The sequence below is a fragment of the Protomyctophum bolini genome, assembly GCF_963924005.1.
Source record: "Protomyctophum bolini genome assembly, chromosome: 18".
NCBI lineage: Eukaryota > Metazoa > Chordata > Actinopteri > Myctophiformes > Myctophidae > Protomyctophum > Protomyctophum bolini.
The window spans coordinates 25,396,309-25,417,123 of record NC_137879.1 but is presented as its reverse complement, the minus strand read 5'-3'; the positions used below and the strand labels follow the sequence as shown (position 1 = coordinate 25,417,123).

The window sequence follows — 20,815 nt, the reverse complement described above, 5'->3', positions numbered from 1 at the left end:
GCATCTTGCAATGGGTCTGGTCCACAAGATTCGATACACCACCAAGATACCCATGTACCTGTCTAGATACTGAAGTATATTTCGTACCAACAACTTAAGAGAGAACTGACGACGATGCACGCAGAATGAAAGTTCTCAAGTCCATTTTATTATCAAGAGTAGAATACAGCAGAGATCACAGCCATGGGTCCTAAGACCCATGTAGCTCCTTCAGCCTCACGGCTTGTGGAGAACTCACACATAGACAGACATACAGTAAGGTTTAAATACAAGAACATCAAAGAGAGAATGCAAACACCCACTGTCCACTATATGTTCCCTTATAAGGTAGTGGTCAACAGGAAGACAGTAGGTATACATGTCCTGACAACAGCTGCTATAGCAAGCCAGATCTTTAGGGTCCTGCTAAAACCTCTCCTGCAGCTGCCCAACTAGGCGTTGGATCCTATATATACATGCCTGTCTCTCATTTGAACAGAGACAACCTAATACAGTTATTTACATACATATTAATGTGAATTGTATTCCATATATACATCAATACTTCCTTAATGTTAACGAAGTCCACACCCACAACACCATAGGGAGTGCAACAAACCATGTACAACCCAGATTCGGCACAAACAAGGGACTAAATTATTTCCGCTCCGATGCCACCAAAATATGGAACGCCCTACCAACAGTCATTAAGACATGCAAATCCCTTGACTCCTTCAAAGGGCATCTACGGACGGCTGCAATTCAAAACTGGCCCCAATAAAATCCACCACCCACCCCACTTATGTTTCTTTTCCCTTTTTACCTCCTTTCCTGTTCTGTTCTTTGACTATATAGAAGTCACCCGGAGAGATGGGTGACAGCCAGAATGTAGACGGCACCCCGGGAGCAGTATGGGTTAGCGCCCCAGCCTGCATCCTCCGTGAGGAGGAAGCCCAAAAACCTTCCACCTTTAGGAGAGCCATTCGAGCCGCAAGTATATAAGTATATAATAATAATACCGTTGCCCAGCGGTGGAGCCTGCAGTACCATTGCGGCTCAAGAATCCACCACTGACCAATCCTGAATGAAGTGTCTGGTGATGGAAGTCTGGTGCAACGCACAGGTTCCTCGCTAAACTCCTGGTGAGAGCAGGAGTGGACCTGGTGAGACGTAGGAGGGGCCCGGACAGGAGGCAACCCACAGAGCCTATAGTCCCTCCACATACCAGAATTGTACCTCTCAGTCCCAGCATAGTAGTTCCGAAGTGGTTCCAACGGATTGTTGTCTTTCCCTAGTGGTTCTGATCGAGGGTAGCTACTGGGACGTAAGTCGGGACTTGATCACCCCGGCTGGGTCACCTGAGTGAGGGGTATGATGTTCGAGAGACCCAAAACCCAAATGAGAAATGACCTTGGGATACATCACTGAGGATACGTCCCAGTTGCATCCAGGCGATGTATTTTTGTTCTGAAGTGTCTATTTGTGTCTGTTTTCATTAATTGAACAAGGTCAACCCTCTTGTAAACAAGTGTATAAATGCTTAATTGGGTCGTCCACTCACAGTTAACAGTCTTTGTATTGAGTTTGTGCTTGAAATGTACTGTAATTCTGAAAACTGTTAATAAATATTTCAATCAATCAATCAGATAATTTTGAGTTCCAATGTAAACAAAAGGCCTGTTAACAAACAGGATTTGCTAGTCTACACATTTCTGTTAACAAAAGGCCTTTTTTACATAGTATGCGTGCGCATATCCATTCCACCCCCGGATATTGCGTCCCTTTCTTGGTCTTCTTTCGGAAAAACATGGCAGCTGTTGACATCGACATGCCGATGGAAACAGAAGCCCTCATCCACGATGAAGAAAATCTCGAACGGTAAATATATTTCCACACATCATTAAAGTGCATTTGAATGTAGAAGATGTCCAGATCAAGAGTTTTCGGATGTGACACACTAACCCAGTTCTCCGGTGGGGCCTACTTGATGCTTCTTAAGCCAACGAGCACGTCGCGCATACATTGGTGACCTATCGAATTCTGCGACGCCAGAGATGGCAGATTTGTCCTTTTTATTGCAGAAACTGGGAGAAAATGTCAGTTCTCCTGCAAAAAAGTTGCCACGGAAACACAAACATTTTTATTTCCATAAAAGACACAATCCTTACTGTTTGTGTGGAAGATGAGTCTGTGCTCTTGATTGTTTTGCAATTTGGAACGAATTAGCCGAAATGTAACTGGAGCGTTGCAGTCATAGAGTTAGATTAGTCACCAATTTCGATGTAACGCATGCTATTGAAGCCTTAACCAGCCGGCAAATTAAACGTGTATTTGATCAAAACTAAGTCACAATGTGTATAGTCATTTAGCCTATAACTGAGTTTAATCATAATTGGTATAGCTTCAATTGCTGTTAAGTATAGTAGGCTATTATTCAGAAAACGATAGCGTAGACGCTGTTTAACTTAATATAGTGTTTGTTTACGTGGTTTTAGTTAATTATTTTAACCAGTCATACACGAATAATACTTATAATTATGTTGGTTGTTTGGTAGGCTATTATGAGTAATTGTTTAAGTGTTTATCATGGTGAGAGTTGCTCAAGGACAGAGCAGAGAAACAAACTAAAGATATCGGCTGTCCACATTCTAGAAGGTTCTACTACTCGTTAGATGCATGATCACGGTTATTTAGCATTGACACAAGTTTCATCTGTCATGATCAATGTCTCAAGTTATAAAGTCGAACGATATAGCTATTATTCCTGTACATTTTATTTTCCTTTTTTTTATTCAAATGATCTGTTTTTCATTTATTTTTATTTGGGGTAATTGGGGACTTGTTTATAGCATACTAATATGATATTTAATAGTAATATGTATGCCTATTGTCTACATACATTTTTGTATTGATTGATATCGTCAGGTACATAGATTTTGGCTAATATAGCTAAGAGTAATGCACCAAGCCAGATACATGTATGTCAATTTACCTAAGAAACATTAGGATTTTGATTACATCATGTTTTACTGCATTACAGTTAAATAGAATGTTTTTTACTTATTAGACTGGTCTAGCTGAGTGAAATGAATAATGAATTTGCGAATGCCATCCACTTTATTCCTAATATTTAGATTTTCTTTTCATTTTAATTTGTTGTTCCAATATCACCCAGCCCTATTGGAAATTGGTAACACATTTGAGTGCTTTGCCACAAGCATGAAATGACCACTAATAACTAAACAATGGGTTGGCTGATGGACAAGATCAATATAAGCTCTAAACTTTTACATTTGCAACATAGCCACGCTATGATGTCTTGTATGTCAGGGGTGAGGGAGTTCCAGGGGGTACCTAGCTCAATTAGAGATAGTTAGTAACCAAATGGACCCTTATAGTTAAATTAACAGTGGTTTTACAATATAAATTGGGGTACCAGAGATGGCTGAATGTCTGTAGACTAATGCATGTCAAACTGGGGGTCCTTGAAATTAAACGGGTTGAGAATCACCGCTAGAACCGTCAAAATCTTATGTTATGGGGGTCCCTGGCATATATTTTTCAAATGGGGGGTCCGCAGGCTAATTAGTGTCAATTTGGGGGTCCTTGACATGAAAGAGTTTGGGAACCCCTGTTGTATGTGACCCCTTTTATTCCATTATCTTTTACTTTATTATTTTACACCTTCATCTTAAACTTTTTGCCATTGTGGTTTATTGTTGTGGCTACCTTGATTTATTCATGAGCATATGTATTTGTCATTTTTATTTAAATCTCTACTAGATCTTTCAAACATCAACCTGCTACATTTAGCCGCCTGGTTTTCAAATGCAGTTGTGAGAGTAAAAGCAGTGAGGTCACCATTGTAACATGAATTATTTTTACACCATAGATTCAAGATCAAAGATTAAGCCTGATTTAGCATAAATCCGCATTAGGAATGCCTTCGAAGGTCTACTCTTTCCTGTTTCCACTGTACTGTATCATAATGCAGAAGACCAAAGATAAGACCTTAGATGTAGTATATTTCTATTGTTTGTTTTTCCTCAAGTTAGCCACTTTACTTTTAATAGTAAAAATGGCTGATTTACAACCTCATGTATATGATTTACAACCTCACAATGCAATGTGAGCTTGTACATCTGCTATTTTTGCCTAATGTTCACACATCGGCATCGCTCTATCACTATCTTGCCAAAACATATTTCTTTCAGACAATTTCATGACACAAGATGAATCATAGTTATTGTGTGTTTCATCCATGTCATAGGCTAGCATCCTTTATCATTTGCAAGTGATTGCTTTTTCATGACTCATGGACTGCTGCTCTAGTTGATATTGGTATTAGGTTTTGCTTGAGTGTTTTCAGTTGCTGTCTTTGTAGAGGAATACAGGATCAAAATAGTAGCAGTATCATGAATCTTAATACTGATTACTAGAATAGCATCTTCACAATAAATGAGTTGGCAATCACATGTTCATCTGGTATCAACATGGGATTCAATAAACATAGTAATGGTGAATGATGACTGGAAAGAGGACTTCAATAAGGAAGCTACAGAAAGTTGTCATAGTCCACAGTACTGTGCTATTGTAGTAAGGAAGGTCATTGTGAGTTCTTGCTTGATGAGCCTGCAGCAGGTGATTCACACAGCGCTATTCTTAGCTTTACAGTTCCCTACTCTCCTTTCCCTGTTCCAGGTGAAACATATTCCTGCTCCAGAGGCATGTTCGGTGTAGATGCAGTATAGATTCAATTCAATTCAATTTTATTATAGTGTCAAATCACAACAAGTTGTCTCAAGACACTTTACAACCAACAAAGATCCACCCAGAGCAAGCAACATTGCGACAATGGTAACGAAAAACTCCCCTTTAGGAAGGAACGTCAGGCAGAACCCGACTCTAGGGTGGGCGGCCATCTGCCTCGACCGTGTCGGGGGGGGGTAGAGGGAGAGAGAGAGAGATAGACAGAGAGAAAAGACAGAGAAGATCTCTGATCTAAGATCTGATATACCCAAAATGTAATTCCCACATCAACAGTTAACTTCACTATGACGGCCACAGCCGTCATCACAAATGTGATGAGGTCAGCACAACATCATTCTGTGGACCTTAATGACCAAGTGAATAGAACAAACACAAATAAAAAGTATGTCATGACATCACAGGTTCTCTATTCCTTGAGCTTTTGGGCCTGTGACTCCCAGGCTATTGTGACTGGCTGGTATCCTCCACAGTTGGCCTGTGGATGGTGTACAAACTGTACACGGCCACCACCGTTATGCGTGACGTTCCCAGCTGTGATAATGTTATTGACTAAGACTAAAAGACTACGTATTTTTATATTTAGTCGACTAAGACTAGACTCAATTTCAGAAGAGTAAGTAGGACTAAAGGCCTATTCATAGTCTGGATTTTCGGTGGTGAGGTGACCACCGCTCTGGTGGTAAGCTGACCACCGGAGCTGAAATAACGTTGAGCGGTGGCGAGTAAAAACAGAGAGAAGGGCTGGAGCGGTGGCGGTGGTTTGCTTGTGACGTCATGATGTAGTTCGGTGGTCACCTAACCACCGAAAATCCAGACTATGTATGAGCCTTAAGACTAAATGGTGTTATTCAAAAGACTAAGGCCTCATACACACGTATCAAACACTATCCAATGGGAGTCACATGGTTTGACCAAACATTTGTTTGATGGGGGAGGTGTGTATGAGGCCTTACTAAATCAAAAAAATTGCTGCCACTTCTTGACATCTAATTGGAGTTTAATCAGCAGGAGTGACCACGCTATTCCTCCCAGTTCTGCTTCCCACTGAACAGGCACCCACCCTTGCCAGCCTGTAGCTAGTGCTGCACACAGTGCACAGTGAGCACAATCATTTGCCGGCTTCTCAACCACGGCCACAATAGAAAAGTGTATACTGTAGATGGGCCATATTCTTTGTGTACAACCTTGCTGGCAAACCCAATAGTGCTTTAATGTATATCGAGGAATCGTGGAGGACTCTGTGTATTGATTATATCCCCTTCTTCTGTGTTTGACGCAACTGTTCTACTTTTCTACTGCTACTATATGGCATTTCTATGTCATTAAATGTTAAGACCACTTTTTGAGAGGTTTGGGTTGTTTTATTACCTTATTATGGGCAAACTAGTCTATTCAATAAGTCTCATTGACTTCCATTGTAAAGCTCTCAAAGTCACTCTTTTAGCACATAAACCAACCCAAGAAAATAAATAAATAAAAGCTGGTTCTGACAGTTTATGACATCAGGAAAACTCATGCGGTTTTATTTTTAATAATGTCATTTTTGCCTTGTTTTGACTAATTTGTGTAGAAAGAAGATCCGGTAGGTATGCCTACGCCGACCGAATCACTGCTGTTCGCGTTGAGTAAAAAACGCCAGGCAAATACAAGTAGTAGCAATAATAATGAATGAAATAGTGTAGGATAATATAATTCATGAAATAGTGTAAGATAATATAATATGTACTACAACAATGTTGTCGGATAATAATAATATATCATGTATGAGAATATTAGGATATAGTGTAGTGAGAGAGTTTGGAACGCCGTAGTACTGCTTCAGTATATCTCCAACCAAAATAAAAACTTTATAAATCTATCTTAAAACTAAAGTCAGAATCGGCTTTTGTTGCTTTGGTTCATGTGCTAAAAGAGTGACTTTGAGCGCTGTTTCCCCGTTATAATGGAAGTCAATGAGCGACTACTTTTTATTTCTTAAATTGCTAATAAACAACCAAACAGAGCGAAATAACTCATGGAATGGACTAGTTTGCCCATAATAAGTTAAGAAAACAACCCAAACCTCTCAAAAAGTGGCCTTACCCTTTAAGGAGTGTACGCCCATGTACTGAAGATACATTTAACTTTTAGATGCCCTTTAGGCAGCTACAGGGGCAGGTATAAGCTCTTAGATTGACATTGCTCATTTATTGTCTGTTCTGCGTTGTGTCAGCTTCACCCTGCCTTGGACTGATTTTCTGTCTCGTCTTTTTCTCCCCAGGGAAGCCGAAGGCTTCAAAGAACAAGGAAATGCGTTTTACGTCAAGAAGGATTACTCTGAAGCCTTCAACTACTACACAAAGGCCATAGGTGAGAGTCCCACTCAATACCGTTCTCCACAGTCACAGGGAGCTGGACTGTTACGCTTGCCTTGATGAGCCAATGCAGTTGTCATTGATTGCATATGTACAGTACATGGCAACCATAGGGCTGAACAATGTGTCACAATATGGGTTTCTAAACTTTCTACATCAGATCGAATAATTACAATTTAGGCAATTATCAGACACTGTTATCCAGAGAAACGTATAAACAATCAGGTACAATCAGGTAAAGTAAGGTCAGCTTAAGAGATATTCACAGTGCAAGGTCAGCTTAAGAGACAAGAACAGAACAAGGGTTAGTGGTCAAGGAATTGGAACACAATATACTCAAGTGTCCATATTTTGACACAGGTGAAAAGGTAAAAGAAAATGTCATTACAATTTAACACAGTGAGAGATTATAGATCAGCTATCTTTTTAATGATTTGTGTACAATAAGAAGATATCAAGCCTGCCATCTAGAATCTTGCACGGCTGCGGCACGCTCACGTCCAACGCCACACGGTCGTGGTGGTGTTTTTCCGTGCCACGCATATGTGTTGGAGTGCGATCAGTGTGTGTTTGTGTGTCATTGGCCACTGACCGTATGTTTTCCGTTCTGGGTAGGTTGTTTGTTCTTGTTTTGTTTCTCCGTGAATGTCGTGTCTGCTGCTCCATGTTGTTGTTTCTCTGTGAATGTGTGTGTCCGCTGTCCCTGTATACTATATTCACGGGCCAGCTCATCACGGAGCTGGGTTGAAAACACAGGGGTAGGGACGCTGACGTATCGCAGCCGCGGAGCACGGGCGTAAACGGCGCATCCGCAGCCTGTGTCACGGTCTAACACTTGCCCAACTGAACAAGTGTGTGCTCACAACTTGTTACCGTCTCAAATCTATAGATACTTATACTTGTATAGATACATAATTTGTCTCCATTGAGTAAACAACATACCTAGGCTAGCAGCTATCTAAATAACATGAATAGCAGCTATTTAAATAGTCAAAGATAGGGATGTCTGTAACGGATAATTTCCCAGCCGGTTAGCCGACAGGATTAACCGGGTCATTAACGGATATTGGTTAATATATATATATATATTTTTTTTTAATAGGCTACCCCAAATGTAATATGCATGTATAGGATACATAATTAAAGTTGGTAGACTAATGGTATACATTTATTTATGCTCCTTTTTTAAAAGACGAACAAAAAAGCAACATTTAACCGTATAAATAAATTGTTGTAATCATCAATAAACAACGCATCGCATCTGCATGCATGCATCTGTGCGTCTACAGTACAGAGGTCCGCCGGTTCTAGTCCAAAACATAAATAAGTCCAGTCCAGATCTGAGCAACCTATACCTATAAAGCCACTGGACGCATGGGCTAAGCCTTTTTTATTATTCAGATCAGCATGCATGTCACTGTGTTCTGTTTGTTGACTTTTCGCTGACGAGAAAACCCTCAAACATCGATAGCACATGGCTAACTTGATAGCCGTAAGCCGTGCCAGTGTGGGGAGACTGATAGGAGGAGGAGGAGGAAGTGGCGGTGGCTGTAAACGTTCTCCCTCCAGGCCAAATGGCCAATAATGGATTTAATGCCAAGTAGGTCTCTGCATTGATACGGTCGACATGTGTTAATCTCGTCTCGCTGTCACTCGCTTAAGTTTTGACTACCGCAAAGCTACCATTGTAACTAGCCATTGAAGTACAACAGAGAACTTTGGGACATTGATGGGGCAGAAAACAGCGCCCGAGCGCTGTTCATGCAGCCTGGAGTGTGACAAGCTGGGCGGCGCAAATAAGAGCAATTTTAGGCATGTGTGCAACATGTCAACTGTTTTAAAGTATTGTACTGTGACAACTACAGTCTCTGTAATGTTTATGTTGTACTATTACTAAAAACGATCTAAAATAAAAGGGATTAAAGATCAGAACATGCATTTATTATTATGCTAATTAACCGTAAAGCTGATAAGCATACTCGAATATTTCTTAACGGTCGGCTAACCGGCTAGCCGGTTACCCCCTGACATCCCTAGTCAAAGATATACACTGTGCTTGTTCACAATGAGTGTCAAAGCCAACCAACAAAATAATTGTAGAAATGGTCTGCAGAGCACTGAAGAGAATAACAATGGTAAATGGTGCATTTATTTAGCGCTTTTATCCAAAGCGCTTTACATAGATTGTGCTTTACATTCACCCATTCACACACACATTCATACACTTATGGCGGATGAAACCATGCATGGCATCAACCTGCACATCGAGAGCAATTGGGGGTTCAGCGTCTTGCTCAAGGACAATTTGATACTAACTCTGGAGGAGCGCGGGATCGAACTGGAAACCTCACGTTCCCATCCGGCCACTCTATCCCTGAGCCTCTACTGCCCTATGGACACAATGGATTTGCAAAGAGCAAATCAGTACTAGACCTCATTATTACACCATCCGGGCAAAATATCATTGTTATTTTTGGACCATATCATCACTCGTTTCGTTAGTATTAATGAGAATTAGATTATATTCTTATTCTCTGTTTGACTCATAGCTTTGCCATCTATAGAGCATCAAGACATGTTATGTTAACATCAGTGACTGTTCTCTTGTGTGACTTTTATTATTCTTATGTCTTAAAGATGCCTCTCCCAAAAATGCTAGTTACTATAGCAACCGAGCGGCCACTCTGATGATGCTGTGTCGCTTCCGGGAGGCCCTGGAGGACTCGCAGCAGGCAGTGCGTCTAGACGATTGCTTCATGAAGGTCAGTGGGGTCACGCAATCGCATCTCATTCAGTGTGAGCTTTCCTGTCTTATTTTATGGATATTCCCAAGACTTACGCTAAGCTTTATTATTAATACTACTACTGCTACTGACGTTTACTGTTTAATAGGATACTGCTAAACCAGTCAGGTAGACTCCAGTCAGAGAAAACGTAACACTTCTAGTCTAAATGAGCATATTTACCATATTGTTATCTCTGCTATGAAGAGTCAAGTCTATTATGATATCACCATTTGGTGAAAATTGCATGTTGGTGAAGGTCATGCTCTGGTGGGTGTGAGTGAAGCATAGCTGACCAGTGCTCCACCTTGGCGCTGGGATTTCTTTCAAAATAGAAGCTCGGGGTGCCGGGAAGATATCGCCGCTTCCCCCCCCCCCTTCCCTTTCGGAAAAAAATCGGAAGACATATTTTTGCTTGCTTACCTTGCTATCGTTACGATAAAATCGCGAGAGGCAGGTCAGAAGTCAGAAATGAAGAGGTTAGTATATCCATCTGATCAAAACCACGGAGAGCTCCCTAGATTAGGAGATACGAGGGATTCTTTCTGCAGCGGTAAACGGGGAAGTGAACGGGACCTCGGATGTGTGAAGAGCAAGGAGTATGGTGGCCTTGGAGGCCAACTAAAAAAAAAAGAGAGAAATTCAGAATATTTTTCTCTCGTTTGATATCAATGAAAATGCACTAGGACGTGTGTACACATCCTAGCAACACGTCGGTTGGATTGGTTATGGTCTAAATGTGTTAATTTGGCCCTTAGTCTGGAGAAATCCGGTGACGTCTCTATTAATATATACTCTTAAGACTATAATGTGTTTCCTTCCTACACAGGGCCACCTGCGGGAGGGCAAGTGTCACCTATCTCTTGGTAACGCCATGGCAGCTAGTCGCTGTTTTCAGAAGGTTCTGGAGCTAGAGCCCAGCAACGGCCAAGCACAGCAGGAGGTGACTTGCCAACCACCAACTACACATTCCGCATTTTTATTTTAACGGTTTTATAAAACAGGCTTTTTAAATTATTATTTGTGTTCCTGGTGTGAATCACATTAAAAGAGTTCTTCTGTGTTTTGTTATTTCAGCACAAGAACGCAGCAGCGATGTTGGAGTACGAACGCATGGCAGATTTTGGCTTTGAGAAACGCGATTTCAGAAAGGTATGGTTTTTTTTTTCACTTCATTTTTATTGAAGGAAGAACAGACACAAACAAAAAACTCAACTAACAAGACAATACGGGAAAGAAAAAGGACAAAAAGTAAAAGAAAAAAAGGCTGCATTTTTCATATTACAATAAACATTCAATGAAATTCTATTGCAATATCACTAGGCTGAGAGAAGAGATTCCACTTTTCCCATTTTTTTATAGAATTTATCCTCCTAGTCTCAGTATGAATGTTAGTTTTTCCATAGAATACAGTTCCTCAATAATGTCCATCCATTGATCTTTCGTTGGTGAGTCCTGTTGGTACCAGCGTCGTGTGATTGCTTTTTTACTTGATGCTAAGAGGATCTTGATTAAATATTTATCATGTGTTAGAAACTCTTCAGGGATATTTCCCAACAGTAGAAAAGAAACCGACAGAGGTATCTCAAAACACAGAATGGTCTCCAAAGTGGAGTGAATATCCTGCCAGAAAGGTATGTTTTTAAAGGGCCACTAAACTACATTCAGCCATTAGATGTTCACTTTTACAACACTGCTCTTTTTTGTAACTTTTTCTTTTAAACCTTTTTAGTTTTTAGTAAAAAAAAATTACCAAATAATGAATGAACAGAAATCAAACAAATACAGGAAAACAAAAAGAAAGACAACAAAAAAAACTCAAAGATAAACGGAAAAACAGCTTGGCATAAACTACAACTAGCATTTTTTAAATTAAGAGTAAGGCAAGGCAGGAAAGAGCAGGAGACATGATGACTCACAATATACAGCAGATATATTACCATAATCACAGGCCCGGCTGTGGACGTTTTTAGCCGAAGGAGTGTTTCTCGTGCAAAACTAATGCTTGCAATGAATTCAGATTCATGAAAACCCCCTAGTTTAACCCGTCACATGCTACTTACAACTACAAAACTAAGAAATACATTGCATGGATGCACCTGGGACGTATCCTCAGTGATGTATCCTGAGGTCAACAGGGTTTTCGGGTCTACCAACATCATACCCCTCACTCAGGCGACCCAGCCGGGGTGGTCAAGTCCCGACTTACGTCCCAATAGCTACCCTCGATCAGTCTCATTAGGGAAAAACCAGGGCCACACAATCCGTTGGAACTACTCCAGAACTACTGGGCTCTGTGGGTTGTCTCCTGTACGGGCCCCTCCTACGTCTCACCAGGTCCACTCCTGCTCTCACCAGGCCCAGGACCTGTGCGTTGCACCAGAGTCCCAGCACCAGACACTTCATTCAGGAGTGGTGGGCAATGGTTCCACAGGGCAATGGTGCTGCGGCTCTGCTTGCTGCTTGCATGGCCCTCCTAAAGGCCTCACCGAGGGTTGTTGGGCTTCCTCCTCACGGAGGACACAGGCTGGGGAGCTAACCCATACTGCTCACCCGGGTGCCGTCTACATTCACTCAGGTCTTAATGTTCCTGTTTGTGTTCCAGGTGGTGTACTGTATGGACAGAGCCCTGGCTTTGGCGGCTGCCTGCCAACGCTTCAAGATCCTCAAGGCTGAGTGCCTGGCCCTGCTGGGACGCTACCCAGAAGCCCAGTCTGTGGCCAGGTAGCCCCCTTTCATTTGATCATAAAGAAACATAAAACAACGTTTACAAATATTCCTCTAGACACTATTAAATTATGCTACTACTGTAAATGTACTGTATATTGGGAACTATACCTATTATCTCTGGCTATTTTCAGCAAAGATATGTATTGTAGAGGGGGGGGGGGGGAAAGGAGTAGATCAAGTATAGAACCCTGGGGGACCCAGGTCAAAGTTTTTATTTATTAATTATGCCTTCTTTCACAGTGATATTCTGCGCATGGATTCAACCAATGCAGACGCACTGTACGTGCGCGGCCTGTGTCTGTACTATGAGGACTGTATCGACAAGGCTGTGCAGTTCTTCGTGCAGGCCCTGCGCATGGCCCCCGACCACGAAAAGGCCAGACTAGCATGCAGGGTAAGTCTGTCATCTCATCTGCCATCTCGTCACCCAATCTCTCGGCCTCTATGAATGAAGCCTAATGTATACTTAATGTTAGTGCCCTACATTCTGACTAGGTTTACTTTGTGTTCCCCAAACCAGAATGCCAAAGCCTTGAAAGCCAAGAAGGAAGAAGGCAACCAGGCATTCAAGGACTGCAACTACGACTCCGCTTATCAGCTGTACACAGAGGCCCTGACGATAGACACCAACAACATCAAGACCAATGCCAAGCTCTACTGCAACAGAGCCACTGCTGGAGCCAAGGTGAAGGCCCCCATTTAAATGCATTTTGGGTGCTAGAAATACAATTGGACTTATTCACATAAAAAGTAGATTAGGGAGGGGTTGGTTCTTTGGTCTATTTGACCCAAAGAAATTATTAACTTTTGTGCTTGAAAGGTCATGGTCACAATCAAGGTCAAAATAGGCAATGGATTTTCTTGTATTATTACTTGACTCAGATGACATGGGGTATGGAATGCAGTGTTACATAAGTCTTTCTAAAGAACATTACAAGGATATCGTCTAGATTATATCTGGACATAATTCACAGAAGGAACATTACCCATATATGAGACGTCAATGTCACTTGCAAATGGGGCCACTGTCATGTAGATACAGTGCATGACACAATGCACGTTACCATGCAGGGGTTCTCAGCCTGTCGGTCCTGTAATGGACCAAGCACACAGTTCATGACCTAGTGCTCTCTACATAACATGTCCCTTCTCAGGTGACGCATGCTTCAGTTAACACAGTTCAGATGCATCTAGGAAAATCTGCAGGAAAACTTCTAAAGTTTGTAAAGAAAATAACCTGATAACCTGTAACATGGGGACTTTTTGTGAGCTAAACACCAGTATACCTGACGAAGGCCCCTGTTTTCCGCTCTGTTGTCAATCAATTATTTTGGGAGCTTTTAAAACGGTGTGCGGATTTCCTTTCTAAACGCCTGTTTACATGAACTTGATTTTCTACCACATGCACTGCGTTTTTACAAATGAGCTGTGTTCATGCAATTTACCTGACTCGTAACTGATAACGATGCTTTACCTCTGCTGCTAACTCCAACTGACCTGTAATGTCAACTTGTGTCCTCAGCTGAAGAAACTGGAGCAGGCCATTGAAGACTGCACCAGTGCCATCAAGCTGGATGAGACGTATATCAAGGCGTACATGAGACGAGCCCAGTGGTACGGTTCCCTCTGTCTCCGTGTTTCTTTGAAGGGTGTTTGAATACTTTATTAGTCAGTAAGGTAAACGGCACGAGGTAGTGTGTGTGTGTGTGTGTGTGTGTGTGTGGAGTGACACTCTGTGTTTTCTTGCAGTTACATGGACATGGAGCAGTATGAGGAAGCAGTGCGAGACTATGAGAAAGTCTACCAGACGGAAAAGACCAAAGGTAACGCTGTCATTCACGTAGATTAGAAGACAGCCTTTTGACTGACCAAATGTCTGTTTGATATACCTCCTCCACATTGTCACATGTTTTCAACTTTGCTTTTCTTTTGACATTTGATCTCAAGTTTGTCTATTTACTAAAATACCTTTCAGAATAACAGGTTAATAACTTTTACCTGCCGTCTCTATTTTGGCATTATAGGCATGCCAAAGGTCAAAAATATCTTACACTGTCATGAGTTTTAAAATAAGGTATTCATTTGTGAAGAACACAAGGTTTCTGCCTGACACTGATGATACTATGTTCAATATATCATCTTTCTCTCCACATCCACCTCGATATGTTTAATTGATCCTATTTGCCTCTTGGTATCCGTCTAGAACACAAGCATCTACTGAAGCACGCCCAGCTGGAACTGAAGAAGAGCAAGAGGAAAGATTACTACAAGGTGTTGGGAATAGGCAAAACTGCCACCGATGATGAAATTAAGAAAGCGTACCGCAAACGGGCCCTCATGCACCACCCAGGTATACACGTGCACACACACCACCAATCAATCAAACTTTGTTTATATAGTACATTAACCCATTCAGACCTGACATCGAAATGGACAAAAACAAGTCTTCTGAAAGAATATATTTTTTTCACGATTTAAAAAAAATAGCAGACCTCGTAGCTCGTAGCGTGCCACTCGGTGGCCGTCTAATAACTGGTTGGTGTGTTGCAGACCGCCACAGTTCCGCCACTCCGGAGGTGCAGAAGGACGAGGAGAAGAAATTCAAGGAGGTGGGTGAGGCCTTCACCATCCTCTCCGACCCCAAGAAGAAGATGCGTTATGACAACGGACATGACCTGGAGGATGACTGTGGCTATGGAGGAGGAGGTGAGGGCTTTGTCTTTCTACAATAAATTGATCCCCCACGAATTCCTGCACAAACGAGGAGGTTTCAGTGCAAATGCATGGAAGGTGGTACGCGCTGCTGTACCTTCCTTGTTCTAAATTGATTTGTAAAGCCTTGCACATATGAAAAGGAGTGTTCCCTTATGGCACCTACAGACTGTAGGCGTTGTAGGGCAGACTCACACTATGGTGCCGGGTGCACACTCGGGACCACTTGGCAGATGTTGTGGTAGTGTGAATGCTGTGTACCGTTCCCGGGAGCGGATCACCCACTCGTTCCCGGGACTGCATGGAGGTGGTCTCGGGACCGGTTGAAGTTTACTCGGAAGTCTCGGATACAGATCGCTGCAATGTGAAAGCATTGAATACAGTTGAACAAAGTGTACGCGGGTGCGAAAGAATCAAAGCCAATGTGAATCATGACCTAGACCAGGCAATCATATTCGGGAACAGTTTGAATCAAACGGACTCCGTCTGAATCTGCCCTTAAAGTTGACGGTATTTCACACTAGTACAGGAGTCTTTTTTTTTTTTTTTTTTTATCGGCTCACAAAGATATGACATCTTTGTGGCTTTCACACTAAATGATTGATCTCCGACTAGGGATCACACACTGCAAGAGTACCAAGAGGCGATCCAGACCCCATGCATATATAGGCTACATTTGTTTTTTATTCCAATTCATTTTGGCGTCATGTAGGTGCAGCCAGGATCCCGTGATACATGCACGAGACCGACACAGGACATCTCTCTCTCTCTCACGCACACAGGAATACACAGGGCGAAATAGAGCGAGACAGTAGTCGGTACACTAAATCTTGATTTTCATTAATGAAAGTCTCTGCGTCTCTCTCCATATACACACACAGCGCATGTGGTCCAAATGTTTGTGCTGCAGAGTAGATTCCGACGTTTTATCAACATTATTCAAGTGAGATGCATTTGTTTTATAGACTATTTTACAGCAATATTAGGCCAATAGCTACCAATATGTATGGCACCTGGATTTAGGGGCTTCAGTGGCTCAGGGGTAGAGTGGTTGGATGGTAACCGCAAGGTTGCCAGTTCGAACCAGGGCTCCCCCAGAGTTGGTGTCGAAGTGTCCTTGAGCAAGACACTGAACCCCTAATTGCTCCTGATGTGCTGATTGGTGCCTTGCATGGTTTCTACTGCCATTGGTGTATGCTTTATGTACGTAAAGCACCTTGAATAAAGGCACTATAAATGCACCATTTACTGTGAGCATGGCTGCCTTGTGCTCTCATTGGCTGTAATATGGACCTTCCCAGGGTGCCGTCGCAACCCCGTTCATACTATATGATGTCCAGTTGGCGAGACCATAGATATTATAAAAAATAAATTGGAGCAACGTGTATCCGAATGAAGGCGGAAGTGCAGTGCTGAAGGCTTTGGAAAATTGTGCCTTTTAATGGTGACATGCGTCTACGTATATATGTCTTATGGGCGAGACAGCCAAATATCAAACCTGATAGATATTCAGAAACGCTCGGGAAGGCATCTGCGAGTGCTTTTATTGCCGCTGGATCTTCTCGCAGAGCCTTTCTTACACAGCAAGCAAAACCTCTGAGTTCAAAGCCCGATCTTGTGTCAGATCGGGGGTTTTGTCGGAGAGCGCCAAAAAAACTCCCTGAGCAAATATCGTACATTGTGTAGGCGTTATTACCCTGCCTTATAATAGGAACTAAATCATCAACGGTAATGCATCCATGGGAAGTAACGATGAATGTAGTGAACAAGATGTTGGCACTGTGATGCGTGTGGTCCTGGTTGTGTGTTCAAGTATTTAAAGCAGTACTCTGGAGATTCAAGCATTGGAGCTATCCATTTTAGAATTTCCAATGGCACCTGCTTTCTAATGATTGAATTCCTATTATTGCAATTCATATGAATTGGCTGTTGCCAGGTGACATACTGTACGGTAGGACGTAGAGTTATGTCAGGGACACACGTTTTATATGATGGACATATTTCTATTGTACTTTAGCCTGGGTTTCTTCACTCTACACACTAAATCTATAATTTGCCAAAAATAGCAGCTCTACACGCTCACAACGTGTTGCCTTGTGGACGTGTTGTTACTTGTGACATTGTAGATCTGCTATTTTGGTCAAACTTGCTTCATAGTACAGTCCCCTGGTTGGGCATTCTGTCAAAACAAATGTTAATTTTATGCTGACATTCTGCTTGTGAATAAATGCTTTTTGTTTGATATTTCTCTCTCTCTCTCTCTCTCTTTCTCTCCAGATTTCGATGCCAACAACATCTTCAGAGCGTTCTTTGGAGGCCAAGGGGGGGGTGGTGGTGGAGGATATAACTTTGAATCCAATCAACAAAGTATGTAGACTAGAGTTTTGCTTTGAAACACTAAAAGACTATTCAAATGTGATGAAACAGAGTGCATGTTATTGACGTTATTCGTTGAATTTTTGTCTTCAAGACGCAGGTCCTGGAAACTTCTTTTTCCAGTTTGGCTAAAGAGGAGCGTCATACGGCTGTGATGGAGCCTTGAAGTGGACTACATTAATTTGGACCCCTCTCCCTCCCAATTTCCTCTCCCAGTGTCCTTTGGACACCTCCCCTTGCATACTTGATATACTTTAAAGCAATGGTTCTCAAACTTTTTAATTTCAAGGACCTGTAAAGGTCACTTTGGTTGTAGTTGCACACTCAGATTTACACACCTGTAAGGTTCTATTTGGAGCGCCCTCAAACTCTCAAGGGTCCCTGGACCGCGCATCGAGAACCACTGATTTAAAGAAACCCTCCTGAAGTCTTTAGTTATTGCACTCGCTCTTAAATTCACTCTTCAAGTTTATACTAACCGGAATCGTGCAGGGACTTTTGCGTTTTTTGTATTTGAACTTAACACTTTTCGATAACAAATCAGCTAAAATGCCCAGACCGATTTGGACAAGCTAATCGCACAAGCTTCATGGTGCGAATTGTCGACTACTCTTAATTGCCAAAACACAAATTTGTCTCATACTGAAATAAATTTTAGCATAGGATAAATTACTTCGGAATACACTGGTGGAGTGTAAATCTGCATAGATGTTTAGATTTAGGAGCAGTAACGTAGATTGTATTTTTTTGTTAAGGTAACCCTTGCAACGATCGACTGAAGAGCCAGTATCGACATCTCGGCAGAACAGTGTGCGTCCCTATTCTGGGGAGAACATTTGGCAAAAATAGCAGATCTACAAGCTTGCTTATAGATCTGCTATCTTTGGCAAAGAGGTTTAGTGTAGAGGAGGAAAACGGAGTGTATCTAGTATAGAGCCCTGAGGGACCCCAGTCAATGAAGTATATAGACTTTAAGTGGTTAATTCAGATCAAGTTTTGGAGGTAAATGTTCAAACGGACCTCAGGGCAGCAATTGAGGATGATGTGTCCGTGTCAAATGCAGCCTGTGTGTGTGTGTGCGTGTGTGTGTGTGTGTGTGTGTGTGTGCGCGCGCGTGTGTGTGTGTGTGTGTGTGCACGCGCGTGTGTATGTTTATGTGTGTGTGTGTCCAGGTTTTATTCGCTCTCCTGCAGACCGCAGGGTCAAACGGCACGTTTTTCCTCTGGTCTCCAACCAGACGTTGTAAAATTTACTGGAATGTAAAGGGTGATTTATACTTGGTTGAGTCTTGGTGTCGAGCACAGGAAATTGCCGATCGGCTGTTTTAGTTTTCAGTATGCAACATGGTGCGCAACCAAGTATAAATCAGGCATAACGTGTTTTCATTCATGTTTGTAACCTCTATTTTTCTTCAGTCTCCCTTAAGCCTATTATTATTTATTGTATATTCAAACTGTATGTAATGTATGCATCCCAGTGCCAGTGTGGACGGTCTTCCCACAAGGAGCTTGTATTTTTACGCAGATTAGTTGTAAAAACAAACAAAACAAAAACCTTTCACCCCAGCCCTCTTCTTTCTGAGTTTCATTGACTGTACAGTATGTATACAGTGTGTAAATTTCTTTGTCGTTGAACTGGGCCAAACATCAAGCAAGTCAATGTCTCTTAACATTCACAGATTTTTAACACGAATCTTGTTGTACTGTGAGGAGGAAAATCGCTGTTGGCCTATTCATCAAACCGGCGTGTTTAAGATTAGGCTGACTGATTTTCCAGTGCGTTTGACACGTAGAACAATTTGTGAAGTTTTGTCAGATTTTCACACAGTCCACACAGTAGGGTTCATGTTTAAAATCAGAAGTTGCCCTTTAAGCCATTTGAAGGTGTACTCTGAGCACTGACCATTGTATCCCCTTTGTCACTGACACAAGTTCTGTTCACACAGGACTCATTCATTGGATGTCCAGAAATTTGAAATGGATTTGCAGAGATCTGCCATTTGCGAATGAGCCTCAGAAAACAGTGGCCATGGGGTAATTAATTACATGAGGTCTTCAGTGACATAGGGTCATGTGTGGATAAGGCTATTATCCATTGTTATATTAAGTGGTGCCTTGCCTGACTGCTAATGTCGCTCATGTTTTGAGGAAATATCTTATGGCTAGGCTTTTATTTAACCATTATTCTTAAAATGTAGAGCCAACCCCGCTAATAAATTGAACATCGCCAAGCATGTTTTTGTGCTCTGTTTAAAAGAAAACAGTTTATTTGTCATTTCATTTTGCAATTAAATGCTTTTACCAGACCAAATTGGAGGTTTTTGCACCTGCTATGAGTGCTATCCATTAGAAGACTTAATACATTTAGAATTATGGGCAGTGACATCCACTTAAACTCAAATTATACTGGCACGATGGTGTAACTTACCGAAAATAACCCGCTGTCGTGAATGTAAGACTGGAACATGCTGTGGCCCATAGCAACTAGACTATATTTCAGGCTTTTGGGGTTTCATGTCCTTTGTTATTCTGACTCTGACAGCATCCATGATGATGCATTGTAAATGTGTTGTACATTGATGCGTTGTTAGCTTGAAGATCTGTTCTTTTTGGCAAGTGTCACTGTCGTGCAATGGAGTATAAATTGGGCACTTCCCATGCATGTGTAGGCAGAGTAGGCCTTCTCCTCACCCATTCAACCTGTGAAGAACCAAGGGATAAGAAAAATGGACATTGTAATAGTCCTGTCATAGTCATTGACCTGTGTACATATGTCAGTGTAGACACGACCTGCAATGTTTTGTAATTGGAAAATAAAGGTTTGTCTTTTACGATTGTCTATTTTTCCCCCCCGTTATATCTACTAAATGTATTCTTCTGTTCTCAAACAGGTCATTTTTAAATGCTCAGTTATTTTTTTACACATAAATTGTGGTCGTATGATGATTTACCTATTATTAAATTATCTCCAACCATGAATACATGCATAGGCCATATAGATAAATATAATATAATATAAAAAGATGGTTAAATTGCAGTCGCTGTACTTCACTGTTGTGACGAAAAGAGAGTTGAGCTAGAAAGCAAAGCTCTGTCTACCGAGCAATCTTTG

At 41.7% G+C, this 20,815-nt stretch overlaps 1 protein-coding gene across 1 annotated transcript; it reads left to right on the top strand.

Annotated features, from left to right (window-relative positions):
* Window positions 1-1,758: 1,758 nt before the first annotated feature.
* LOC308333415 (dnaJ homolog subfamily C member 7-like) lies at window positions 1,759-20,534 on the top strand. Its single transcript, XM_080789810.1, has 14 exons — window positions 1,759-1,857; window positions 7,010-7,098; window positions 9,741-9,865; window positions 10,716-10,829; window positions 10,964-11,038; window positions 12,492-12,610; window positions 12,857-13,010; window positions 13,137-13,301; window positions 14,139-14,230; window positions 14,366-14,439; window positions 14,820-14,966; window positions 15,167-15,322; window positions 17,606-17,695; window positions 17,799-20,534. The coding sequence occupies exons 1-14, from the start codon at window positions 1,787-1,789 to the stop codon at window positions 17,834-17,836; spliced, it is 1,509 nt and encodes a 502-aa protein (XP_080645936.1). The 5' UTR covers window positions 1,759-1,786; the 3' UTR covers window positions 17,837-20,534.
* The last annotated feature ends 281 nt before the right edge of the window (window positions 20,535-20,815 follow it).

What these genes read in the sequence shown, in the direction of transcription:
- LOC308333415 (XM_080789810.1), top strand. Translation starts at nt 1,787, where the DNA reads ATGGCAGCTGTTGACATCGACATGCCGATGGAAACAGAAGCCCTCATC. An exon ending in TAGACGATTGCTTCATGAAG is followed by an intron (nt 9,866 to 10,715) that starts GTCAGTGGGGTC and finishes CTTCCTACACAG; the next exon opens with GGCCACCTGCGGGAGGGCAA. An exon ending in CTGTGGCTATGGAGGAGGAG is followed by an intron (nt 15,323 to 17,605) that starts GTGAGGGCTTTG and finishes CTTTCTCTCCAG; the next exon opens with ATTTCGATGCCAACAACATC.